Source organism: Notamacropus eugenii, chromosome 2 (genome assembly GCF_028372415.1).
Source record: "Notamacropus eugenii isolate mMacEug1 chromosome 2, mMacEug1.pri_v2, whole genome shotgun sequence".
Lineage (NCBI taxonomy): Eukaryota > Metazoa > Chordata > Mammalia > Diprotodontia > Macropodidae > Notamacropus > Notamacropus eugenii.
In genome coordinates, this window is record NC_092873.1 from 330,052,349 (window position 1) to 330,077,595 (window position 25,247).

At 34.5% G+C, this 25,247-nt stretch overlaps 1 protein-coding gene across 3 annotated transcripts in view; it reads left to right on the plus strand.

The window, feature by feature from the left end:
* CEP112 (centrosomal protein 112) overlaps positions 1–25,247 on the plus strand; it is a 587,248-nt gene that overhangs the window by 65,795 nt on the left and 496,206 nt on the right. For 2 of the 3 annotated variants that reach the window (XM_072645484.1, XM_072645486.1), the window contains 2 exons: positions 16,545–16,592; positions 16,901–16,981. In XM_072645484.1, coding sequence (XP_072501585.1) covers positions 16,545–16,592; positions 16,901–16,981 — 129 coding nt within the window. The remainder of the gene's footprint in view (positions 1–16,544; positions 16,593–16,900; positions 16,982–25,247) is intronic. The other variant, XM_072645485.1, reaches the window with a different exon arrangement.

Sequence of the window (25,247 nt, forward strand, 5' to 3'; positions counted from 1 at the left end):
GATTTCCCTTTCCTGTTAACCTTTTAATGTTTCTCTTGAGTCTTGTATTTGAAAGTCAAATTTTTTTATCCAGCTTTGGTCTTTTCATCAAGAATACTTGAAAGTGCTCTATCTCAATGAATTTCCATTTTATCCACTGAAGGATTATACTTAGTTTTGCTGAGTTCTTGGTTTTAATCCTAGCTTGTTTGACCTCCGTAATATCATATTCCAAGTCCTCTGATCTTTTAATGTAGAAGCTGCTAAATTTTGTGTTATCCTGATTGTTGCCCCATAATATTTTAATTATTTCTTTCTTACTACTTGCAATATTTTCTACTTGACCTGGGAACTATGAAATTTGGCTATAATATTCCTGGGAATTTTCATTTTGGAATCTCCTTCAGGAGGTGATTGGTGGAACCTTTCAATTTCTATTTTACTCACTGGTTCTAGAATATCAGGACAGTTTTCCTTGATAATTTCTTGCAAGATTATGTCTAGGCTCTTGTTTTTGATTATGACTTTCAGGTAGTGCAATAATTTTTAAATTATCTCTCTTGGATCTATTTTCTAGGTCAGTTGTTTTGCTAATGAGATATTTCATATTTTTCTATTTTTTTCATTTTTTGGTTTTATTTTATAATTTTTTGTTTTCTCATATTCATGAGCTTTCATTTGCTCCATTCTCATTCTTAAGAAATTATTTTCTTCAGTGAGCTTTTGAACTTCCTTTTCCATTTGGCCAATTCTGCTCTTTTTAAGACATTCTTCTCCTCATTGGCTTTTTGGACCTCTTTTGCCATTTGGGTTAGTCTGTTTTTAAAGGTGTTATTTTCTTCAGTATTTTTTTGTGTATCCTTTACCAAAATGTTGACTCTTTTTTCCTGATTTTCCTACATCGTTCTAATTTCTCTTCTTTTCCTCTTTTCCTCTACCTCTCACTTCATTTTCAAAATCCTTTTTGAGCTCTTCCGTGACCTGAGACCAATTCATGTTTTTTCTTGGCGGCTTTGGATATAGGAGCTTTGACTTTGTTTTCTTCTTCTGAGTGTGTGTTTTGATCTTCCTTGTCACCACACTAACTTTCAGTAGTCACCCCAAGGCCTGCCCTGGATTTACTGGGGACTGATCCTGTGCTGGCCTAGCTTTTAGTGGATTACATTCCTTTCTCACTCTGGAGCAACAGACCTTTCCTGCTGACTCTCCAAGTTGACTTGGACTAGACATTTGTTTCACTCTGTCATTATGGGGACTCTGCTTCTCTAGAATTTGTTTAGAGTAATTTTTTAAAGGTATTTGGAGGGGTTTGGAGAAGAATTCAGGCGAGGCCCTGCTTTTATGCCACTATCTTGGCTCCACCTCTGAACGATCTATTTTCTAACCAGTACCAAATAGTTGTTTTAAATTTGTTTTATTTTTATTTTGAACTTAATAACCACCAAGTAAGTATTTAATTATACAATGTTTAAATATATATATCAATTGTTTCAATATACAAAGAACACAAAAAGAGACTTGCATATGTAGCCTTGGCAAATCTGTACCATGTATGGATTGCTTCTCCCTGTAAGTATAAAGAAAAGTCCATGTGCTTTTTTTTAATGTTTATTTTATTTTTAATTTATAGAATAAAGCAAGAATTTCCATAACATAGTATAATAAAAAAGATAATTACACATGAAACTGCAAATCTATTATATAATTTGCTATTCCTTAAAAAAATATATAGTAAAGTTATTATGTAAATTTCTTTTTCTTTTTTTCCCTTTCTCCCTCCCTCTAGAGATGGCTACTAATTCACACAAATGTGTGTGTGTGTGTGTCTGTGTCTGTGTTTGTACATATACATCATTCTGTACGTACTTCCATTTTTTAGGTCTTTCTGTGGAGGCAGATAGGGTTTTCCTTCATATGTCCTTTGTAGTTAATTTGGGACTTTATGATAGAATGACTTAGTTGCTCGAAGTTGTTCTAAAAATAGTTTTGCTGTTACTGTATGCAGTGCTCACTTGGTTCTGCTTATTTTGCTATTCATTATTTCGTGCAAGTCCATTCATGTTTTTCTAAGATCATTGAGCTCATTATTTTCTTATAACTCAGTCTTATTCAGTCATAATTAGCCATTCCCCAACTGATGGGCATCCCTGCAATTTCCAGTTCTTTGCCACCACAAAGAGAGCTGCTATAAACCTTTTGAATGTATAAGTTCTTTTCTTTTTTCCCCTAATCATCTTTGGAAATAGCCCTAGTCATGGTATTGCTGGGTCAGAGGGTATAGACAGTTTAATAACTTGTGGGGCATAATTCTGAATTGCTCTCCAAAATGGTTGAATCACTTCCCAATTCCATCAACAACAATTTAGTGTCCTAATTTTTCCATATTCCCTCCAACATTTGTTTCTTCCCCCTTCAAACATTTTAGCCAGTCTGATAGGTATAAAATGATATCTCAAGGTTGTTTTAATTTGTACTTCTCTAATCAATAAGGATTTAGAGCATGTTGTCACATTAATATAATTGTTTTGATTTCTCCATCAGATAACTGTCTGTTCATATCTTTGATTTTATCAACTGGGAAATGACTTGTATTTTTATAGATTTGATAAAGTTCTTTATATGTTTGCGATATGAGATATCACCTCCACCCCCACCCCAGTATTCTACTTTCCTTCTGATATTGGCTACATTTGTAAATTGTATAAAACCTTTTTAATTTAATGTAATCAAAATTATCCATTTTATAACTCATGCTGCTCTCTATCTCTTGTTTATTCATTACCTCATTTACCTGTCCATAAGTCTGATAACTAATGTGTTCTATGTTCTTCAAATTTTTTCACAAGATCTCTATATCTATATTTCTTTATATCTATTTTGATCTTATCTTGGTAAATAGTGTAAGATATTGGTCTGTGCTCCATTTCTGCCATACTACCTTCCAGTTTTCACAACAATTTTTACCAAATAATGAATTCTTATCCCAAAATCTTAAGAATTTACTTTTGTCAAATATAGCATTGCTATATTTTTATGTGCTGCTGTAAGTTGTACAGCTACTCTATTCCATTGACCTATCTTTGTCTTTCTTAGCCAGTACCAGATAGTCTTGATAATTACTGCCTTATGATATAGTTTAAGATCTGGTACTGCTAAACTTTGTTCCTTTACATATTTTTCATTATTTCCTTTGATAATCTTAACTTTTTGTTCTTACAAAAGAGTTTTATTATTGTTTTTTCTAATTCTGTAAATTTTTTTTGTGATTTAATTGTGATGGCATTGAATATGTAAATTGGTTTAAGGTGAAACTGTCATTTTTATTTTAGTGGTCCTGCTTACCCATGAATAATTAATATTTCTCCAACTATTTAAATCTGATTTTATTTGTATAAAAAGTTTTTCATAATTTTGTTTATATAGTTCTTGAGTTTGTTTTGGCAAGTATTCTCCCAGGCATTTTACACTGTCTAGAGTTATTTTAAATGGAATATCTCTTACTGTCTTTTCTTGCAGGCTTTTGCTTGTAATATATAGAAATGCTGATGATTAATGTGGTTTTACTTTCTATCCTGTTAGTTTGATAAAATTACCAATTTTTTCAATTAACTTTTTAATTGAGTCTGTGGGATTTTCTAAGTATGTTATCATATTGTCTGCAAAAAGATAGTTTTATTACCTCATTCCCTATTCAAAATTCGATTTTTCTTCTCTTATTGCTATTGCTAGGATTTCCAACACAATATTGAATAATATTGGTGACAGTGAGCATCTCTGCTTTCCAACTGATATTATTGGGAAGGCTTCTGAATACTGCTTGCTGATTGTTTTAGATAAATGCTTTTTACTAGTATAAGGAAAAATCCATTTGTACCTATGCTTTCAAGTGTTTTTAATAGAAGTAAATGTTGTACTTTATCAAAAGCTGTTTCTACATCTATTGATATAATCATATGATTTTTTAAAACTTTCATTATTTATATGATAATTATAAGTTTTCCTTATGTTAAACCATTCCTGCCGTCGTATAAGTCCCATTTGACGATAATGTATAATCATTGTAATTTATTGTTGTAGTCTTTTAGCTAGCATTTTACTTAGGATTTTTTCATCAATATTCAGTAATGAAATTGGTCGATAGTTTTCCTTCTCTCTTTTTACTCTTCTTTGTTTAGGTATCAGTATCATATTTGTTTCATAAAAGGAAGTTTGGTAGAACCCCTTTTTTGCTTATTATTTTAAATAATTTATTTAATTTTGATTTTTAAATGTTTGATAGAATTCATTTATAAATCTGTGTGGTCCTGGTGCTCTTTTTCTTAGGAAGCTCATTTATGCCCTGTTGAACTTCTTTTTCTAAAATAGGTCTATTTAGATATTCTGTTTTTCCTTTTAATAATCTTAGAAGTTTGTATTTTTGTAAATATTGTTCCATCTCATTCAAATTGTTACATTAATTGATACATACATATATATATGTATAGTTGGGCATAGTAGTTTGTGTAATTGCTTCAATTTCATCTTCTTTAGTGGTATATTCACCCTTTTCATTTTTAATATTAGTGATTTGGTTTTCTCTTTTGTAAAATCAAATTAATCAATATTTTATATATTTTATTTTTTTCATAAAACCGTCTCCTAGTTTTATTTATTAATTCAGTGATTTTTGATACTAAATTTTTAACTCTCATCTTTAATTTTTAGTATATCCAATTTAGTGTTCAACAGTGGATTTTTAATTTCTTCTTTTTCTAGTTTTTCTAATTGCATATATAATTCATTGGTCTGCTCTTTCTCTGTTTTATTGATGTAAGCATTTAGAGATACACATTTTCCTCTGATCACTGCTTTTGCTGTATCTGATAGGTTTTGATATGTTGTGCCACTCTTGGCATTCTCTTCAACGAAATTATTGATTGTTTCTTTGATTTGTTTTTTAATCCACTCATTCTTTCAGATTAGGTTAATATCCAATGAATTTTTAATCTATATTTCTGTGTTCCCTTATTAAATATAATTTTTATTGTATTGTGATATGAAAAGGATAATTTTGATAGTTCTACTTTTAACTATAAATTTTTTTATGCCCTGATATGGTCAGTGTTTATAAAGGTACCATGGACTGCTGAGAAAGAGGTGTATTCCTTTCTATTTCCATTCAGTTTTCTCCAGGTATCTATTACATCTTGCTTATCTAAAATAATATTCAATTCCTTGACTTCTTTCTTATTTATTGTTTGGTTAGATTTATCTAGTTCTGGGATGAAAAAATTAAAGTCTCCCAGTTTTGTACTACTATTATCTATCTCTTCCTGTAATTCATGTAACTTTTCTTTTAAAAATTTAGATAGTATTGTATTTAGTGCATATAGGTTCAGTATTGATATTGGTTCATTGTCTGTGGTACCTTTTATCAAAATGTAGTTACTCTGTTTATCTCTTTTAATTAAATCTATTTTAGCCATAATTTTATCTGATATCATAATTACTGTCCTTACCTTTTTTGCATCAACTGAAGCATAATAAATTCTACTCCAGTCCTCCATTTTAACATTGCATGTATCTCTCATTCAGAAATGTTTTTTATAAACAATATATTGTTGAATTCTGATTTTTAAAACATTCTGCTATCTGTTTCCATTTTATGGGCTAGTTCATCCAATTCACATTCAAAGTTATAATTACTATTTGTGAATTTCCCTTCATCTTATTTTTACTCACTGTTGTTCTTTTCAGCCTCTTTTTTTAACCTATCCCTATTCCCTTGTCTCCCTCCCATTCCTTATTCTACCCACCTCTCAGAGACCCCCTCCCTTATCCTCTTCCCATACCCTCCTAAATCTTAATCTAAGCACCCTTCTAGAATTCCTTCCCACATCCTGTCCCACAGTTATCTCATCTGTCTACAAGTCCAAAAGACTTTTTACACTCCTTCAGATGTACAAGTTTTCTCTTCAACCCTGATCCAATGAAATGTCTTTTCAAAGTTGTCCTACTTTGTCTGTGTTTCCTATCAACCTTCCTTCTGTTCTTTTAGATCCCTTTACCAATGGTCGTTTAAAAAAAAAAATCCATTTCATTATTTATTTATTTGTTTTCAACACACTTTTCTTATTAAATTTTGACATCCAAATTTTCTCCCTCCCTCCCATCTTCATACCCACCCACTGAGAAAGCAAGCAATTATACATGTGAAGCCATGCAAAAAGTATTTCCATATTAGCCATATAAAAAAAAAAAACAAGAAAAATAAAGTGAGAAAATTTTATTTGTTTGCACTGAGTGCTCATCAGTTCTCTCTCTGGAGATGGATAGCATTTTTTTCCGTGTGTCCTTTGGAATTGTCTTGGATCATTGTATTGACCAGAGTAGCCAGGTCTTTCATAGTTGATCATCAGGACAACATTATTGTTTCTGTGTACAATGATCTACTGGTTCTTACTTCACTTTCCAGCAGTTCTTGTCATGTTTTTCTGAAACCACCTCTGTTGTCATTTCTTATTGTACAGTAGTACTCCATCATAATCATATGCCACACCTTGTTCAGCCATTCCCCAACTGAGAGCATCCCCTTCATTTCCAATTCTTTGCCACTATGCAAAGAGCTACTATAAATATTTTGGTATATATAGGTCCTTTTCTTTTGATCTCTTTGGAATACAGTCCTAGTAGTGGTATTGCTGGGTCAAAGAGTTTGCGCAGTTTTAGAGCCCTTTGGGCTCTAAATTGTTCTTCAGAGTGATTAGACCAGTTCACTGTGCCATCTGCAGTTCATTAGCATACCTGTTTCTCTTTATCCCATTTAGTATCTGTCATTTCTAATAGGCGTGAGGTAGTACCCCAGAATTGTGTTAATTTGCATCTCTCTAATCAGTAGTGATTTAGAACATTTTTTCATATGACTATAGATAGCTTTGATTTCTTCTTCTGAAAACTGCCTGTTTCTGTTATTTGACCATTTGTCAATTAGAGGAAGGCTCTTCTATAAATTTGACTCGATTCTGTACCCAGTGTATAGTTGAGAACCTTTATCAGAGGAATTTATTGTGAAAATTTTTTGATATCATTTCATTGTCTGTTACCTTTTAGCATAATGTAGTTTCTCTGACTATCTCTTTTAATTTGGTCATAATTTTTACCCCTACCTCCTTTTTCTTTTACTTCAGCTGAAGCATTTTAGATTCTATTCCACCCCTTTATTGTGACTCTGTGAATATCTTTCTCTTTTTAAAAAAGTTTCAAAATTTATTTTAGATTTAAATACAGAATAAGAAAAGAAAAAAAAACATTGCCATGTATACTGGAGAAAACCTGTATAAGGAATGCTACACAGTTTTGAAGTTGTCCATCTTTTCTTTGCTTCCTCTGCTGTGTACTTTTAACTTTTTTTCCCCCTATCCTTTTCCCTTCATCAAGAAGCCTACAATTATGTGTGGATATATAGGTACACACATACACATAAATATATGCATATATATGTATATACATACACAGATATCCATAAACATACACATAATATGCACATATACACTTAAATGCATATACCTAAGACTGTATTATGCTTATTTCCACTTGTCATCTGCTTCTCTGAAGGTGGTTTTTCTAAAACCGCTAGCTCATCTTTTCCTACATTACAACAATATTCCAACCCAGTCACATCCTACCTAGGAGATTGTGAAAATGTTTTGCCAATTTTCTGCATTCTATCTATTCTTGGCTATATAGGTTTTATGTATACAAGAAAATTTTAATGAAAATTATCCATTTTACACTTCAACACTGTTCACCTGATAATGTGGTTTAAGGTCTGATACCACTGAATTTAGTTCCTTCACATCTTTTTTCTCTGGTTTCCTTGAAGTTTCTGCCCCTGTGTTCTTCCAAAATGAACCATGTTACTATTTTTTCTGACTCAGTAAGATAATTTTTTTTAGTAATTTAATTGGGATGGCATAACATAAATAGATTAGTTAGGTAAAATTTTCATTTTTACCTACCCATGCATAATAAATATTACTTTAATAATTTAGATCTAACTTTGTATAAAAGGTGTTTTATATTTATATTCATATATTTCCTATGTCTGGTTGGACAGCTATGCTCTCCTTTTTTTTTAATCCTGTCTAGTTATTTTATGTGGCCTAGTATCTTTATTTTTTCAAGTGTGTCTTGTAAAAAACATCTTGGTGGATTCTGGTTTCTAATGCATAATAAGTATGTGATCCATAAGCAAATCACTTAACTTGCTGGGCCTTTGTTTTTTCATCTGTGAAAAGAGAGGTCACCTATCCTTTGGACTATATAACTAATGCTGTTAAACTTTCTTCTCTTTTTGAGCCTCAATATGATCACCATCCCCTCTGCCTCTCAGTAGATAACTGGATGATATCCTTTAGAACAGAGGTTCTTAGCCTTCTTTGTCTTCTAGAACTCTGTGGTCATCAGTTAAAATCTATGTACTCCCCAGAATAATATATTTAAATGAATAAAATAAAACAGGATTGCAGAGGGATCCAGTTACACTGAAATACAGTTACCAGAATATTAATTTTTTAAAAATAGATGCCAGCTTAAGAACTCTTGGTTAAAAGGTAAAAGGGACCTAGAGGTCATCTAGTTAAACCCTCTCATTTTGGAGAGTAGGAAACTGGTGACCAGAGAAAGCTCTGTATATAATAGTCATACATTTTCACTAATCTTTTTCTTTCTCTTTTGTTTTCTGAGCAAGAGTTGATCCTTTGCCTTGTTATGGCAGAATTCACTTTCATCTTTTTATCTTTGATTCCATTCCTTCCTCCACCCCCACCCTCATCCCCACCCTCATTTTTTATTTTTTTCACTCAGCAAAAATCTGCCCTTTTCATCCTCCAACTCCAATCCTACTTTTCACCTTCTGAGATTCTTCTATATTGTTTACAAGAAAAGCTATTTTTGGTTCTAAATCATTTTCTTTTGTTTCACTACACTCTTGCAATTTCCTCTCCTTTGTATTTGTTGCAACAAAGCCTTGAATGATCTCAGCTGTGGACCTTGATTCTTAGACTTTATGGCTGTTAAAAATATTTTTTTTGTTCATTTGGAAGCTCTGTATTTTATCAATGGCATTCTTGGGCATTCTCAATTTGGAATTTCTTTTACAAGGTGATTTATGCATTCTTTCTAAAAGATATCCCAGGATAGAACTCTTTTAGTCTTCTTGTGTAATCACCTACCAGTAATTTGATTCATGTTTTTCTGGGGCAGGAGGTCAGTGATCCCGGTGATCTCATCAGCGATTGTTTTGTTGGCAGGACCCAAACCAAAGTACTTGAAGGCTTCTTTCCATCTTGTGGAGTCTTTGATTGGATGTAGGATCTTGTTAGGGTGCTCCTTTTGGGTTTGGTTATTGCTTCATCAGCCAACCTTTCAAACCTTTGCTGATGTTAGGGGAATTAGGTGCAACTATAACTTCCTATTGCTGTCTTTACTGGAGACTCCTCCACTTTTTTTGAGACATCCAGAAGAGCTGGTCTTTGAGGAAAGTTTGTGGCCAACATTCTTGAACGTCTTATTAGTCAGTGTGATTCCAATAAATATTGAGTGGTGATATGTTTTGGCCAGAGCACTTCAGGAACGTAATTTACTAGGGTGTAGAGTGATTGTGATGTTTGTCAAAGAATAGAATACTTGCAATGATGGAATAAAGTATTAATCCTTTAAGTATTGGAAGTATATTATACATATTTTTTTGGGAGGAGTGTGTTGAAGGTATTAGCCAATGTAATGACAGTTTTCAAGATAGGAGACATTCACCAAGGTTTGGATTTGTGATTTGTTTGTTTTACTTTTCTCAGAGACTGATTTTTCAGCAGCATAATTAAATTTTGTAAAGGAGACAACACTCAGAATATTTTTCTTTCCTTTTCAATGAGAATTTAACTATTTTGAAGGAATGTCTCTCCATTCCACCCCTTACTTAATGACTGAGATTTTTAAAGTCAATATCTGTCTACTCCCAAATAAAATGTGAGTCTGCTCTTTATATCAGTTTGATTAAGCCATGGATAAACTGAAAAAATTCCCCAAACCTTTTTCCTCTTTCTTGTCTTCTACATAGGACATTACGGAAAGAAAACATTCAGCAGAGTTCAACTGTAGTTCAAGTAAAGATTCACTTTTATTGTTGTGATGCTTCTTTCATATCCAAAAGACTTTGTTGTGTGATTAAAATTAATAACTGGCCTTTAACAACTTCATGTATATATATTTTAATTGATTTTAGTCTTGTCATTTTTCTAATATTGTTAGATTTTCATATTTATTATAAGTTTTTTTCCCTTTTCATTTTTTCACACTTTTTTGTGGTATTCTTTCTTAAGTTTTTATAAAAAGATGTTAAGTTTTGAAGAAAAATGCAGAAAGATAATATTTAGACTAAATCTTTGCACATCATTTGAAATCCATGTTATTTGTGCATTCCAGAATGGGAACATTTAACTTCAAAGCACATGTGACTGATATTACAGAATCAGAAAATAGATTGCTTGTTCTCTAAAATATGTATTGTGTCCTCTTTGCATTTAAAAAATGAAATTATTATACATTGCTCACTATCAAAGGGTTATAAGATAAATCAATGTATTATAAGTGAATAAAGATTTGTATTCTTTGTTATTAGAATTAACTTAATTTTTTCTGACTTGGCTACGTGAGGAAAATATTCAGAATCACAGAGTCAGTGATTTATTTAATAGCTTTATTTAATTTGATGGGTGGACAAAGCAGTTATTACCGGACCTTTGGCATAGATTAACTGACAGTTTTCATTAGAATGTAATGTCCTTGAGAATATGAATTGTTTCATTCCTTATATTTGTATCCCTGAATCTTTTCACAGTACTTGCAAAAAATACTTAAGAAATCCCTGATGATTTATTGATTGCTTTTTAATTCAAATTTAATTAAAAATGTAATATCTAATAGATTTTATTATGCTAACTTCTTGTTCTTTCAATTATATTACCAATATCTAAGAGATGGAATCTGATTCAGTCCTAGGGGGCCTGTATTCTAAATTCTTTGATGAGAGTGAATGCATTGACAAAGTTTGATTGAGAGTAGGAATATTCAAAGCGCCAATGGAAGAGAAAACACCCTTCAGATGTTGACCAGAAGGATAGCAGCTGTCATTTCAAGTAGCATTAGTAGGAGTGGGGGTAGTATACATGCCACAAGCCCTGATGTCGGCAAATACAGGAACCATGGTTGACATTCTCCTAGAGGTGTAAAAATACATTGAAAGACAGGATTCCAGATCGTAGGCAACATCAGAGCAGAAATTGGGGCTAGTGAAAGAAGGGATATTGTTTTTGTACTTGTTTTGCTTCCACAAATGTTCTTGAAAAATAGTAAAACTCCTAGGCTGAGGGGAGTTTGTGATAAAATAAGCCTGCGTAACCTGTTTTGCTGGGATGATGGTCTAGCACATCTTGGCCTCAGGGGGAAATTAGAAGGGTAGGGGTGTGACAAACAGCTTGGACTCATGTCCCAAGAGTCCTCACCACCGTGCCTACATAATCTGCATAAGAGGGAATATAAGGAAATAAAGTAAGGAATTTGAGGAATTTTAACTAACCCTAACTAACAGAAAGGATTGAACTGTGTAATCTTACTTCTGCTTCTGTATCAGTGAGCACCACAACCACCTCCTGGAGAAGCATAAAAAAAACCAACAAAAAAACTTCCTCTTCCCACTGTCTCTGAATTTTTTCAGTTAGGATGGGTCTATTACATGGGTCTTCCAGAGGGCACTCTGGGAAGGGAAGGATTGGGCAGTGGCAACTCATCCCAGGTTAACTCCCTGACGTTGCCTGGGAAGTCCTGTGATCCCCATAGCCATTTTAAAGGGCATATGACATGGATCTTCCTAATGGCAGTCTCCCTGGGAAGGAGTGGACAGAAGAAGCTAGTCCAGGCTAACTCCCTGACCCTGGCTGGGAAGTGCTGTGATCCCCACAACCATGTTTCTCTAGTATATTTGTTTTTACGGAAGCAGATATATTATACCATAGCAATGGCTTTTTGGATTATTTGATTGGCAAAGCCCACAGATAATTTGCAACAATAGTAATAGCTAATATTTGTCTAGTATTTTAAGGTTTGAAAAATGCTTGTTTCATGACTATCAGTGATCTAGGAGTTCACTATTCTCTGGTCCTGTGTGTGAGCTGTAACTTCCTGGAGTTTCATTCTCTAGTATTTGGAGCTCATAGGGTTGGTTTCATGAGCCTCATTTGTTCATGAGTCCTAAATTGGTCTGAGGTGTAGATTTCTGTCGAAACTCGTGCAAGGACCTAACCTATGGTATAAGTTTTGTCTTAAGCTCTCCAAACTTGAAAGTTGTCATCTGCTATCCTCATGAAGATCACCATTCAACTACTTTATGATGTTTGAGGATTGTTGCTTTTTCTTTTTGAGAGCTTTACTTGTAAAAATGATGCATTTTTGAAATATTTATTTATAGTGTTAATACTTTCATCCATTCTGTCATTAAACAAAAAATATTTTGAATACTGAGTCTGTTGATCTATGCTATTATTTACTATGTAATGTTTCAGCATTTAAAAAGCAAATGTAATCATAGTGTACCATTGTCATTAAAAGCTGAATTTGTGGATTCATCCATTGTGGTTTTCTACCAATTTTTTTAGGGCAGCGTGCTGCCATCAGGCAGCAACAGTACCTCAATTACCCATCTGTGGTTCAAATTAGAAGACAGCTTCATTGGGGATTCACATCAAGTGTGAATTTCTCCCTATTCTGTTTTTTAACTAAATTTTTTTTGTCAAAACTGAAAAAGCTAATTTTTACAGAGTAAGATTATAATAGAAGTACTTTTATTTCTAACTCTTTATTGTCACTATGAACTTAATTTAAGCCTAATATTGTACAGACTGGCCCAAATATTTGTTATGTGAAAATATGTTATGTGAAAAATCTGGTGACATACAGGGAATGTAAAAATAGAAGGAAAAGCAGCCCCTCACCTCAAGGATTTTACATTGTCTCATTCTTTTACGATTAGAGTATTCTTTCTAACTTACTGTGAATGTGATTTATAATTAACTTGGAAATTCTTGGCATCAAATTGCCCCTAAGCCGTTTTCTGCAGCTGCCGTAGCTTTTGCTACTTTGGTTTGAGGATTAATTCTTTGGATCTTACCTTGTCTCTCTGGGCCTCAGTTCACTCTTCTAAAAAAATGAGAGGTCTATATTAGATTATTTCAAAGATCTCTCCCTACTCTAACATGGTTCTATAAAGGAATAAAATGATAATCAACTGCTTTTTCACTGCTTTTTCACTGGTTGTCTCCATTCCTGAAGTGCTATTCCTCTTTACCTCTGCTTCCTTGCTTCCCTGGTTTTCCTGAAGACTCAGCTCAAACCTTGCCTTCAGCAGAAATCCTTTTCTTGTTCATTCCCAGCCATCTCCCCCCATTCCATTGACAATGCCTTCCATCTTAAATTCCCTTTCATTTGCACTGTACAGGACTTGTTTTCCTTCTTTTTCCTCCCATTAGAATGTGATCTGCCTGAGGACAGGAACTGTGTATTTGCCTTTTAAAATTTTTTTGTGTATCCTTAGGGCTTATCATAGTGTCTGGCACATAGTTTGAACTTAATAACTATGTATTGACTGTCTATAATGATGATTGTCCTTTTGAATTAAAATATTCTTCATTTTTTTGCTGCTTGATAATTATTTCTTTTATAACATGGAATAATTCTTAAAGACTGCATTTTTGAACATGACCAATAATTTGGGATAGTGGTGTCCAAGGTTGGGTATGCAAGGTGGTCTGTTGGGGAAGTACAATGAGAGTTAGAAATAAGAAGAGTAGTGCAGATTTTTGGTCAGATGTGCCCTTTTCTCCTTGCCCAGCTCTGGTACCTTTCTCCTGCCTTTACCCTTTGTTGTCTCTCATGCAAACTGGGAGCAGGCAGGTGGAGAGTCATTTTCCCTGCCCAGCCTATGCTCCCGCTGTGGCCCTTACAATGGCAGCAACATAGACCTCATGTGTTCCCTGTTCCAGGGTCCAGATGACTGAGTACCTTTTCTAAAAGATACCCTATTAGTACTTTTTAGGGAAGACTGTGGGCATGAGTCATACTTGAGCTTTGTTGTAATGATTTTTCCTAGAAATCCAGGGGTCTGGGCATAATGGGTTAGTCAGAGGCAGAAAAACCTAACTTCCCTCTTTCAGTAGCCAGGCTTCTCAGGATAGAATCTCTGCTCTTTGAGTCCAGAGAATGAGGCCTTTTCTTGGTAATCTGGAGGCAAGAGCCTTCCTGTCTGAAAAAAAGATTCTGGCCCTGGATGTTGGGGTTGCTAGGATCACTGAAAATGTCAGGGTACAAAGTGGAGTCTGCCTGGAATGAATTAATGAACTCGAACTGTCTTCCAGTCCTTGGCAAAGTTAATTGTAATGTCAATAAGCAGGCAAAGTTCTTAGGAAATCTGCAAACTAATGAGGACTAGGCTGATGCTTAGGTATACAAAAGGGACAGTGAAAGGATATGGGTGGGATTATGCAGTGTTAAGTAGTCTCTGGGTGGGCTAGGTACAGCTGCAAAAGGAATGTCAAGTGAGCTAATTAAGTAATCTAGGTGGGATTAAGGAATGGTCTGTATATTCAAGTAGTCTGGGGTGGGGCAGCCTTGGGTGGAGACTCTGCTGAATCTGGACTGTTGGACTATATGGGAAATGTATGGGAAAATTTAGGGGCATGTTCTTTTCCTTTAGGGGTCAAGGTCCCATCATCCCATCAGATCCTTACTGCATGTCTAGTCCTTTTGGAGTCCAACCCCAAAGTGAGGGAACAAGCTTTTTCTCACATTTTAGCTTATTTTGCTCCCAACCTGTAGTAGAACTCAGGAAAAGTATCTAAAACAAAGCTAATAATATGGTATTTATCATGAGTTCCTAAAGGGGATTAAGTCCCATCTTGAAAGTTGCTCTTTCTATGAAATGGTTATCCATGCTGCCCACCCTGTCTCTTTTCTACCCTTGCCTTTGGGAGAATAAGGGAGGCTCATGCCAAACCTGAGAAGATAGAACGAGGATATCACAAGAAAACCAGGCTCAGAAGTGGGAGCAAGTAGTAGTTGGCATGAGGGAAAGGCAATGGCATCTGCTTTTGCTAGTAGACTTGGCTTTCAACTTGTCCAGCATAGAACAATTTGAGTTTATAACACTGTTCCACACAACCCTTCTTCCTCTCTCACTCCCAAAACAAAACACTATTATACATCTTGGAAGAAAATGAGGAAGGCTGTTCACCTCAAAAAAAAGCAAAACAAAACCAGGCTCTACATATCTTGCTACTTGCTCTATCCTTGCTTCTCCTCCCATCCCCCAAATCTGGAACAGCTATCCTCCCCTATTCTCTGCCAGGAAACTAGTCTTCTATGCATTTTGCTCTGTGGCTTGTCCCTCTCCCCTCTAGGTCTGGAACAACAATCCTTCACAAATGGGATCAGCTTTCCTTACCTCCTTGACATCAAGGAAGATGGAAATTAATTAGCTAATTTTAAGAGGAAGCTTTGCATAATTAATGAACAGGATTGAAAACTCAGAATCATAATTTAGCACTAAGCACAACTAATGATACAGTTCTTTGATTTAGATATATGCATCTTTAGGAAAAAGGCTTTTTTTAGCTGTGATATTAAAAGCAAGTATAGAAATAAGGGTTAGATTGCTTTACTACAATAATAAACCAACAATTAAAAAAAAACGTATTCAATGGCATAGCTCTCATTGAATATTATAACATCAATGTCTTTAGTGAGGACAAAAAAGCTTGTATAGTATTAGTAAAGAAAAGAAAACACTTGAAATATTGTTTATTTAATTTTTATCTTACTGTTTAACTTTGGTCTTTATAAGATGTACATTATACATTAGAAGATGTACACTGTAGATCAGTTGCAAGAGTGCATGTATATAATTTACAAATAAATGCACTTTTGGGGGTATGTTCTCCAAAAACTTTTACTTATCAGGTACACAATTTTAAAAAATAGAAACTAATGATTTAGGAGAGATGAAAATAACCACAATTTACAAAGAGCCTTTCTGGTCACGTGAATAGAAGAAAATGAATACTATTAATTTTTGATTTTTTAAAGATTCTCTATTTTTAAAAGACATCTTGAATTGATGTGTTGAGGTGAATTTAGTGTTATGTATTTCCTATGAAGAACTAAAATATTTTTTGCAGATTACCTAATTTACCATAGTTATCCCTGTGGATTCTGTAATAAATAGTATTTACATTTTTTAGAAAGAGAAACTGAAGCACCATGAGGTCAAGATTCAGTTTATTTGAGTGTTTATTCAGTCTTAAATTTCACTATATCTCGTTTTCCTTGTTAAAACCTTTTTTGAGTATTGCACTCTTACCATGAAATAAATTTGAATATTAAAGAGCATAGACAGTATTTTCATATAGTAATTTATTTTTGTGTTCTAAGAAATATTATTTAAAACTTCATACACAATAATTTTAATTATCTGCTTTCAGATAGAAAATCCAAGGTATTTACGAGAGAAACCCATTCCAGTGTCTTTGGTAGGTGCTGAATATCTTGATTTTTCTTCAGAGATAAATATTTTCTTATAAAGCATATGTTTATAAGTACTCTTACTCTGTCTAATGAAAGCTAATTCTCTTGTTAATCACTTAAAAATGTTTCAGATAATTTTTGTTTGTCATATTGTTATTATTCAAGCATTTTTACATCCACCAATGAAGGTCTCATCTTGTCCAACTGCAAATTAAAAACAACAGAATGCAGATATTCATAAATGTATTGTTTAGGTATACATAAAGTCTTAAAAAATATTTAAAGTTTACGAAATTAAATCTTTCTTTTTCAGCAGATGCCTACCAAATCGAATCTCGGGAAAGCCAGCAGTCTCCGAGATGAACAATTGCTCTTTCTAATGCATGAAAAAGAGGTAAGATAGAGATATTTCTAAAATATATAATAGGAAGTATAATTTGTGGTGCTTGAGCTAAATCTAGAAGGAAGAGAACTGAGGCTGGTGACCTTGCACAGCCCTCCCTCACTCAAAACAAAGTCAAGTGCAAGTCATGTCATCATTTCTCTGATGGCATGGTCTTCTTCGGCAACTCTTCGGCAACGAAGGATGAACACACACAGAAGGAACTAGGGATTCTAAGAGGCAGAAGTAACACAGGGAGCACCTTCTAATCATGGGGGATAGCTAGTGCAGACAGGAGCTATGGTGTTTTGTATGAGCAACAGCAAGGAGGCAATGTGACTTAGAGGACAGACGAAAAGGATAGGAAGGGGTCAGCTGTAAGTGCCAAGCAAGAATTTCTCTTTGATCCTAGAGATGATAGGGAACTAAATGCCAGCCAAGAGTTTCTCTTTCATCCTAGACATGATAGGGAACTACCAGAGTTTATTCAGAGTGGGGGGATGTATATTGTAAAAGGTGTACTTTAGGAAAATCAATTTGATAACTCTGTGGAAGATTGATTGGAGTGGGAAAGTTTTCAGGCAGAGAAACTAAATAGTAGGATAGTACAGTAGTCCAGGTGAGGTGATAAGGACCTGAACTAAGGTGACGGTCATATGGATAGAGAGAAGGAGGGGACAGAAGTGAGATGTAGTGGAGATAGAAAGGATAGATTTGGTAACTGATTGGCTATATGAGGTAAGGGAGAATGATGAGTTACAAAATAGGTAAAGATGGGGTGGAGAAAACATTCCAATTTCTATTTTAGCCATATTGGGTTTGAGATGCTTGCAAGACAACTATTTTGAAATGTTCAGAAGGTAGTTGGTGACAAATAGACATGGTATTTATAAAATCATAGAGTCATAGATTTAGAGCTGATTTAAATGTCAGAGTCCAACTTCTTTCTACAGATGAAGCTTAGTCTCCAAGGCTAAGGGATTGAGGCAGGTTCACATCAGTAGTCAATTTCTGAGTCAGGATTTGAACCCAGGTCTTCCAGACTTCAGGTTCACTGCTCTATTATGCCATTTTGCCATTCTGAGGTAGGACTATAGCTCAGGGGAGAGACTTGGCCTGATACACAGATCTGGGAGTCATCTGAAGAAGGATGATAATTGAACCAGTTGGACCTTATGAGGTAACTAAATGAGAAAGTGTATAAAGAGATTAAGAGCCAGGACAGAATCTTAGGGAATATACAGTTAGTGGAATCACAATTAATGATCAACCAACCTTGGAATCTGCAAAGGACTAATCAGAATGGTAAGAGTAGAATGGGGAGAGCATCACAGAAACCCAGAAAAAAGATAATATCCAGGACAGGGTAATCAAGACTGTCATATTCTACAAAGAGATGGAGAAAGAAGAGGACTAAGATGAGACAATGAAATTTAAGAGATCATTGATAACTTTGGAGAGAGCTTTTAAAATTGAGTGATATTGGAAGACACATTACTGAAACCCAAAGCACTTTGAGACTCTTAAAATGTTAATGTTAAGTTACATTTTAGAGCTTTATCTTTATGGACTGAGAAATTAGTGAGGTAAATTTGACTTTCATTGATTTTTTCCCCCTAAATCATAAACTAAATATCATAAAATGCAGAATGCTGGAATTAGATGTGGAAAGGGTTTTTTATTTATGAATTAAAAATTTTCTTTTCCTTTTATTAAGGAGTTCTTAAGGATTTCATAAATTAACATTTAAAAGTTTGTACTTTTCAAGAAGATGTAGCTTCCTTAGTATTCTGTTTATAAATAAAAGCTAAACATCTACAAAAGAAAATGGCATCTTAATATTAGAGAATATTTTAGGCAATTTCATATCAAGCAAGTTTATTTTTGTTGATAATGGAGAGGATATTTATTTTCAATCTTTTCCACTATGTAAGCCCTTCATGAAACTCTGTTTGTTTTTCAGTTGTTATAATTTATAGATAGATCAGATTTTTACCTAATGTCATTTTGGAATTAAAAATTATGTTTGAGGTATTTACAAATGATATAAGGAGCTCATTTTGGTATAATGGTAGTTGTATTCTGATCCACCTTCTTTAAACTTGGCTTTTGAATTTGTAGTATATTTTTTGGACTGTCGGTAACTGCCTCCTAAGACATTCCTTGTAATTTTTCCTTTTAATTTTCTTTGATGCTTAGTTTTTCATTAGAAAGACTATATAATATAGAATAATTAAAAGGATACTTTGGTTTTTGATGTTTATGATATTATATTAGTACAGGATTAAACAGCACAGTGCTGCCCATATAAATGTGTTTAAGTAAAAGAAAACTACTCAAAAGTGTTCTCCTGTCGTATCAGAGACTAATGTTTGAATGTGTGCCTTTTTTTTTCCACCTAAAACCTTATTTTTTTGGAAGTAGAGATTGAAAAATACGACCCTTTCTGTGGAGTCAGTGAGTTATTTGCAAATAAACATGAGCTCAAACTGAATCTTAATATTGGCTTTTGAAAAATGCACTAGCTAAAATACTATTTCTGTGCAATTGCATGTCATTTTATTGCTGAAATGGACAAAAGAATTTTTTTCTCAATGATTTCAAATATTTGAAAGTAAATATATTAACAGTGTATGTGAGATAGATTTTTAATAATTTCATATAGCTGAAATGCTTTTTTTTGACTAAGATTCAATTAGATTCATTTAGACAAGTATTTAAGAAGCCTACTGAATGCTAAGCATTGAACTAAGCATAGGGGATACAAAGACAAGTGTGAAACATTTCCTGCCCTTGAGAAGTTTGCATTCTGCTAGGGTGAGGAACAACATGTACATAGATAATTAAATGTACAATATATACAATTAAAATAAAAAGTACTTTTTTTTTCCTGGGTGGGAAGGGGGAAGCATTAATAACTATATTTTCTAGGAATGGTGTCAAGTAGGACTCTGACTCTTGAACTGAGACTTGAAGGGATTCCAAGAAGCAAGGGAAAGGGAAGAGACATTCTGGGGGTGAGATAAGGGTGAATGGACAGGAGTGGAGGGATAGCCTGTGGGGAGGGATAGCCTGTGGAGAGGCATGGATGGAAGGATGTATAATGTCATGTCTGTGACCAGCGTATATGCCAGCCAAATTGTCAGGTATGTGACAGGGAATAAGAAAAAATGTTGGAAAAGGTAGGTTATGACTTATTAATATGTGTGTATGTATATACCATATACATCTACATCTATATCATAGTGTTATAACATACATACATACATATATATACATACACATATATACATACGTATATACATGTGTGTGTGTATATAGAGAGAGAGAAAGAGAGAAGAGAGAGAGAGAGAGAGAGAGAAAGAGAGAGAGCTGTTTGTGAAAGGCTTTATATGCTAGAGGAATTTGTATTTGTTCCTCAAAGTAATAGTGAGCTTCTGAAGCTTCTTGAGCAGTAGAGTGATATGGTCATGCTCTACCTTTAGGCATACGAACTTGTCAGCTGTAGGGTAGAGACTTATAGGAAGGGCTTAGGGGTAGTCATAGGAATGGAAATAAGGGGACAGATGTGAGAAATGTTAGAGAAGGAGAATTGGTAAGACTTGGGAACTGATTAAATGTGAGGTAGAGTTGAGTCAAAGTTTGCTCCGAGGTTGAGAACCTGGATTGTGGTACTCTTGATAGAAATTGGGAAATTAGTTAGGAGGCAGTTAGGAGGCTTTTCTTTTTCAAACTTATTTTTTATTTATTTTTGACCTTTTAAAAAAAATATTGAGTTCTACATTCTCTCTCCCTTCTACCCTTACCCCACCTGCTGAGAAGACAAGCACCATGATATCAATTATACGTGTGAAGTCATGCAAAACATATTTATGTATTAGCCATATGTATTGTCAAGGCAATATTCACAGCACCCATGGTGACTATGAATATGCAGGCATAGTTCTGAATTGCAAAGTATACAGACTCTCCATATAGAAGGCAGAAGAAAAACACATATTCAGACACTAGAAAGCTGAATCCCAACACTAGAAAGCCAAATTCATCATAGTACCTAAGAAATCAATATACATTAGCACAGCCATTACCAAGCCTTCCTCCCACCTCCCTCCCTGCCTTTCCACAAGTGAACACCCTCAGGCAGAATGCCCTTTTCACTCACAGCCAACTGTGTGCTGTATCTCTCTCCCCAGGATCTCACAGGTCTCTCACTTTGTCTCAGCTCTTCCTCTTCCACCTATTCAGCAAACTCCTCCCACCACAGTCATGTGGCACAGGCTCCCATGTGACTCAAGCAGGTCACATGAGCCTATTATTGGGTGGGAAAGATCTTTAAATTAAGCAAAAATACAAATGCACCATATTGCAAGAAAAAGAGATAAAGGAAGGAAGCAAGGAAGGAAGGACGAAAAAGAAATTTTAAATAAAGCAAGAAAATTTTACTTCAGTTTACATTCAGAGTTCATCCGTTCTCTCTGGTGGTGGATAGCATTTTTCCATCATGAGTCATTTAGAATTGTCTTGGATCATTGCATTGATCAGAGTAGCCAAATATTTCACAGTTGATCATCATTACAACATTGCTATTACTGTACACAATGATCTTCTGGTTCTTCTTGCTTCATTTTGTATCAGTTCATATAACTTATGCCATGTTTTTTTCTGAAACTATCCTCCTCATCATTTCTTATAGTACGATATTACTCTATCACAGTCACATGCCACAGCTGTTCAGCCATTTTCCAGTTGATGAGTATTCCCTTGATTTTTAATTCTTTGCTACGACAAAAATATCTGCTGTAAATAGGTTTTTACATATAGGTTCTTTTCTTTTTTCTCTGATTTCTTTGGGGTATGGATCTATAGTGGTATTGCTGGGTCAAAGAGTACATAGTTTTATAGACATTCAAGCGTAGTTCCAAATTGTTCTGCATAGTGGTTGGACCAGTTCAGAACTTCACCAACAATTTGTTAGCATACCTATTTTCTCCTTCATTTCCTCTAGCATTTGTCATTTCTGATAGTTATGAGGTGATACCTCAGAGTTGTTTTAATTTGCATTTCTCTAATCAATAGTGATAATAGAATATTTTTCGTATGAATATACATAGCTTTGATTTCTTATTTTGAAAACTTCCCATTCATATCCTTTGCCCACTTATTTTGGAAATGACTCTTTTTATAAATTTAACTCAGTTCCCTATATATTTGAGAAATGAGGCCCTTATCATAGAAACTTGCTATAAAAATTTTTTGACATTACTTAATTTTCTATGGTAAGGTAGGTTTTTTGATGAAGATAATGTTAAATTTGAGATATCTAAGTGCAAATGTTTATCAGGGAGTAGAGTTTTGGATTTACAGATCTGGGAGGAATCTACAAGAGGTGATAATTGAATTCATAGGAATAGATGAAATCACTAGTATTTAGAAGAGAAGAGGGCCCCAAATGATGGAGTATGTGAAGATGATGGGACACGGATAGTGACCCAGCAAAGGAGAAAGTGAAGAGACAGGAAGAGATTCAGACTTCTTTCAAGTCTCAGCTATACATATATGTGTATGGGATATTCAGGGAGGATTAGCACCTCTGGTGTAAGGGCTTGCTGAGCCCTTTTCAGGGCTGCTTATCCATCTTTGGTGTCTACCTTTGACCTAACTCTCACCTATGGCACCAAGAAGTTGTAGCATACAGAGCAACTATACCCTGCTAAAACTGTCTTGGCTGATGATCTAAATCAGGTTGAGGGTAACCATCAGGCCTCAAACCCTTTAGTGAGTTAGGGGGATGTCTGCCACAAGCATTTGAAGACTTTCCCTGGTGGAATGAGCAGGTGAGAACAATTTGTTCCAATGGCCTGAATGTTTTTTGGGTGGGCTGAACCATACCATAGAACCATACCATAGATACCATAGAACGCTTAGAGTTCGGTCAGACACGGAAGATGTCAAGGTTATCCACTCCATCCTGGGCCATCACCAGTTATCCTGACTTTTGTCTTGCCACTAGATTTCAATGAGTGGAAGAGAAAATGAGGCTGATGACTGTGCAACTTTACCTCACTTATATCCAAATTCATGCACAAGTGAAGTTATCACCCTGTGATACCTTTGATCCTTGGAAAATGAAGGATGTGCAACAATAATATTTGCATATATTTATTCTTTCATCATTGGACAAAGATTTTGCGTTTAGATTCTAAGTAGTAAAGTTATAGTTTTTAGATAGCATGAAAACTGTGATTTTTTTCACCTTCTGTTCTTTTTTCAAACTATCTTAAAATATTGCATTGTTTCATTTGTTGTTTTGACCAAATAATTTATTACTAAATGGCCAGCCTACTGGAGATGAAACTCCATGTTTAACTAGCTTGATCCTCTGAAGGCAGATCTGATCAGCTACCACCATACTTGAAGCTTTCTAGTTCGGTAAAGCCTAACCAAGCTTAAACTCCACTGCCATTGCCTTCAAAGATCTGTGCTATGGTGCATTGTCTAAGGATGATCAAAGGATATGCCGATTTAATTTGGACTCCCTTTCAAACTCTTCCTAGAATTTCTGTTTCTCTTATTCTCTTAAATAAACTTTAATTATTTTTCTTGTAGTTTTTCTATAAATACTCATTATAATTTGTTAAATGCAAGATGACCAAATGTCTCAAGAAATGATATTTTTTTTGTTACCTTTGCATGTGTGGTAAAAACTACTTTGATTTTCAAAATAAACAAAGAATTGATGCAAGTAAAACCAAACCAATTTTCCAATAGATAAGCGGTTAAAGAATATGAATGTTTCAAAAGACAAATCTCAAACTATAAAGCACCACATGAAAGCATGCTCCAAATGATTAATAGTAAAAAGAAATTCAATTTAATTGAATCTGAGATTGTGACTCACATTTTGCAATAGGCATGGATGATAAAAATGTAAACAATGTGGAAGGAGCTTTAGAAAGACAAGCATATTAATAGAATGTTAATTGAGTTGTGAAGTGACCCCTCTAATTTTGTTTTTTTGTATATTTTTTAAATTTTTAAAATTTTTTATTTATTTAACTTTTAACATTCATTTTCACAAAATTTTGGGTTCCAAATTTTCTCCCCTTTTGTCCCCTCCCCCTACCCAAAACACCAAGCATTCTAATTGCCCCTATCACCAATCTTGTCTCTCTTCTATCATCCCTCTCTGCCCTTGTCTCCATCTTCTCTTTTGTCCTGTAGGGACAAATAACTTTCTATACCCCTTTACCTGTATCTCTTATTTCCTAGTAGCAAGAACAGTACTCCACAGTTGTTCCTAAAACTTTGAGTTCCAACTTCTCTTCCTCCCTCCCTCCCTCCCCACCCCTTCCCTTTGGAAGGCAAGCAATTCAATATAGGCCAAATCTGTGTAGTTTTGCAAATGACTTCCATAATAATCGTGTTGTATAAGACTAACTATATTTCCCTCCATCCTATCCTGTCCCTCATTACTTCTATTCTCTCTTTTAATCCTGTCCCTCCCCATGAGTGTTGACCTCAAATTGCTCCCTCCTCCCCATGCCCTCCCTTCCATCATCCCCCCCACCCTGCTTGTCCCCTTATCCCCCACTTTCCTGTATTGTAAGGTAGGTTTTCATACCAAAATGAGTGTGCATTTTATTCCTTCCTTTAGTGGAATATTATGAGAGTAAACTTCATGTTTTTCTCTCACCTCCCTTCTTTATCCCTCCACTAAAAAGTCTTTTGCTTGCCTCTTTTATGAGAGATAATTTGCCCCATTCCATTCCTTCCTTTCTCCTCCCAATATATTTCTGTCGCACTGCTTGATTTCATTTTTTAAGATATGAGCCCATCCTCTTCAATTTACTCTGTGCACTCTGTCTCTATGTGTGTGTGCATGTGCATGTGTGTGTGTGTAATCCCACCCACTACCCAGATACTGAAAAGTTTCAAGAGTTACAAATATTGTCTTTCCATGTAGGAATGTAAACAGTTCAACTTTAGTAAGTCCCTTATGACTTCTCTTTGCTGTTTACCTTTTCATGCTTCTCTTCATTCTTGTGTTTGAAAGTCAAATTTTCTTTTCAGCTCTGGTCTTTTCATCAAGAATGCTTGAAAGTCCTCTATTTCATTGAAAGACCAATTTTTCCCCTGAAGTATTATACTCAGTTTTTCTGGGTAGATGATTCTTGGTTTTAGTCCTAGTTCCTTTGACTTCTGGAATATCCTATTCCAAGCACTCTGATCCCTTAATGTAGAAGCTGCTAGATCTTGTGTTATCCTGATTGTATTTCCA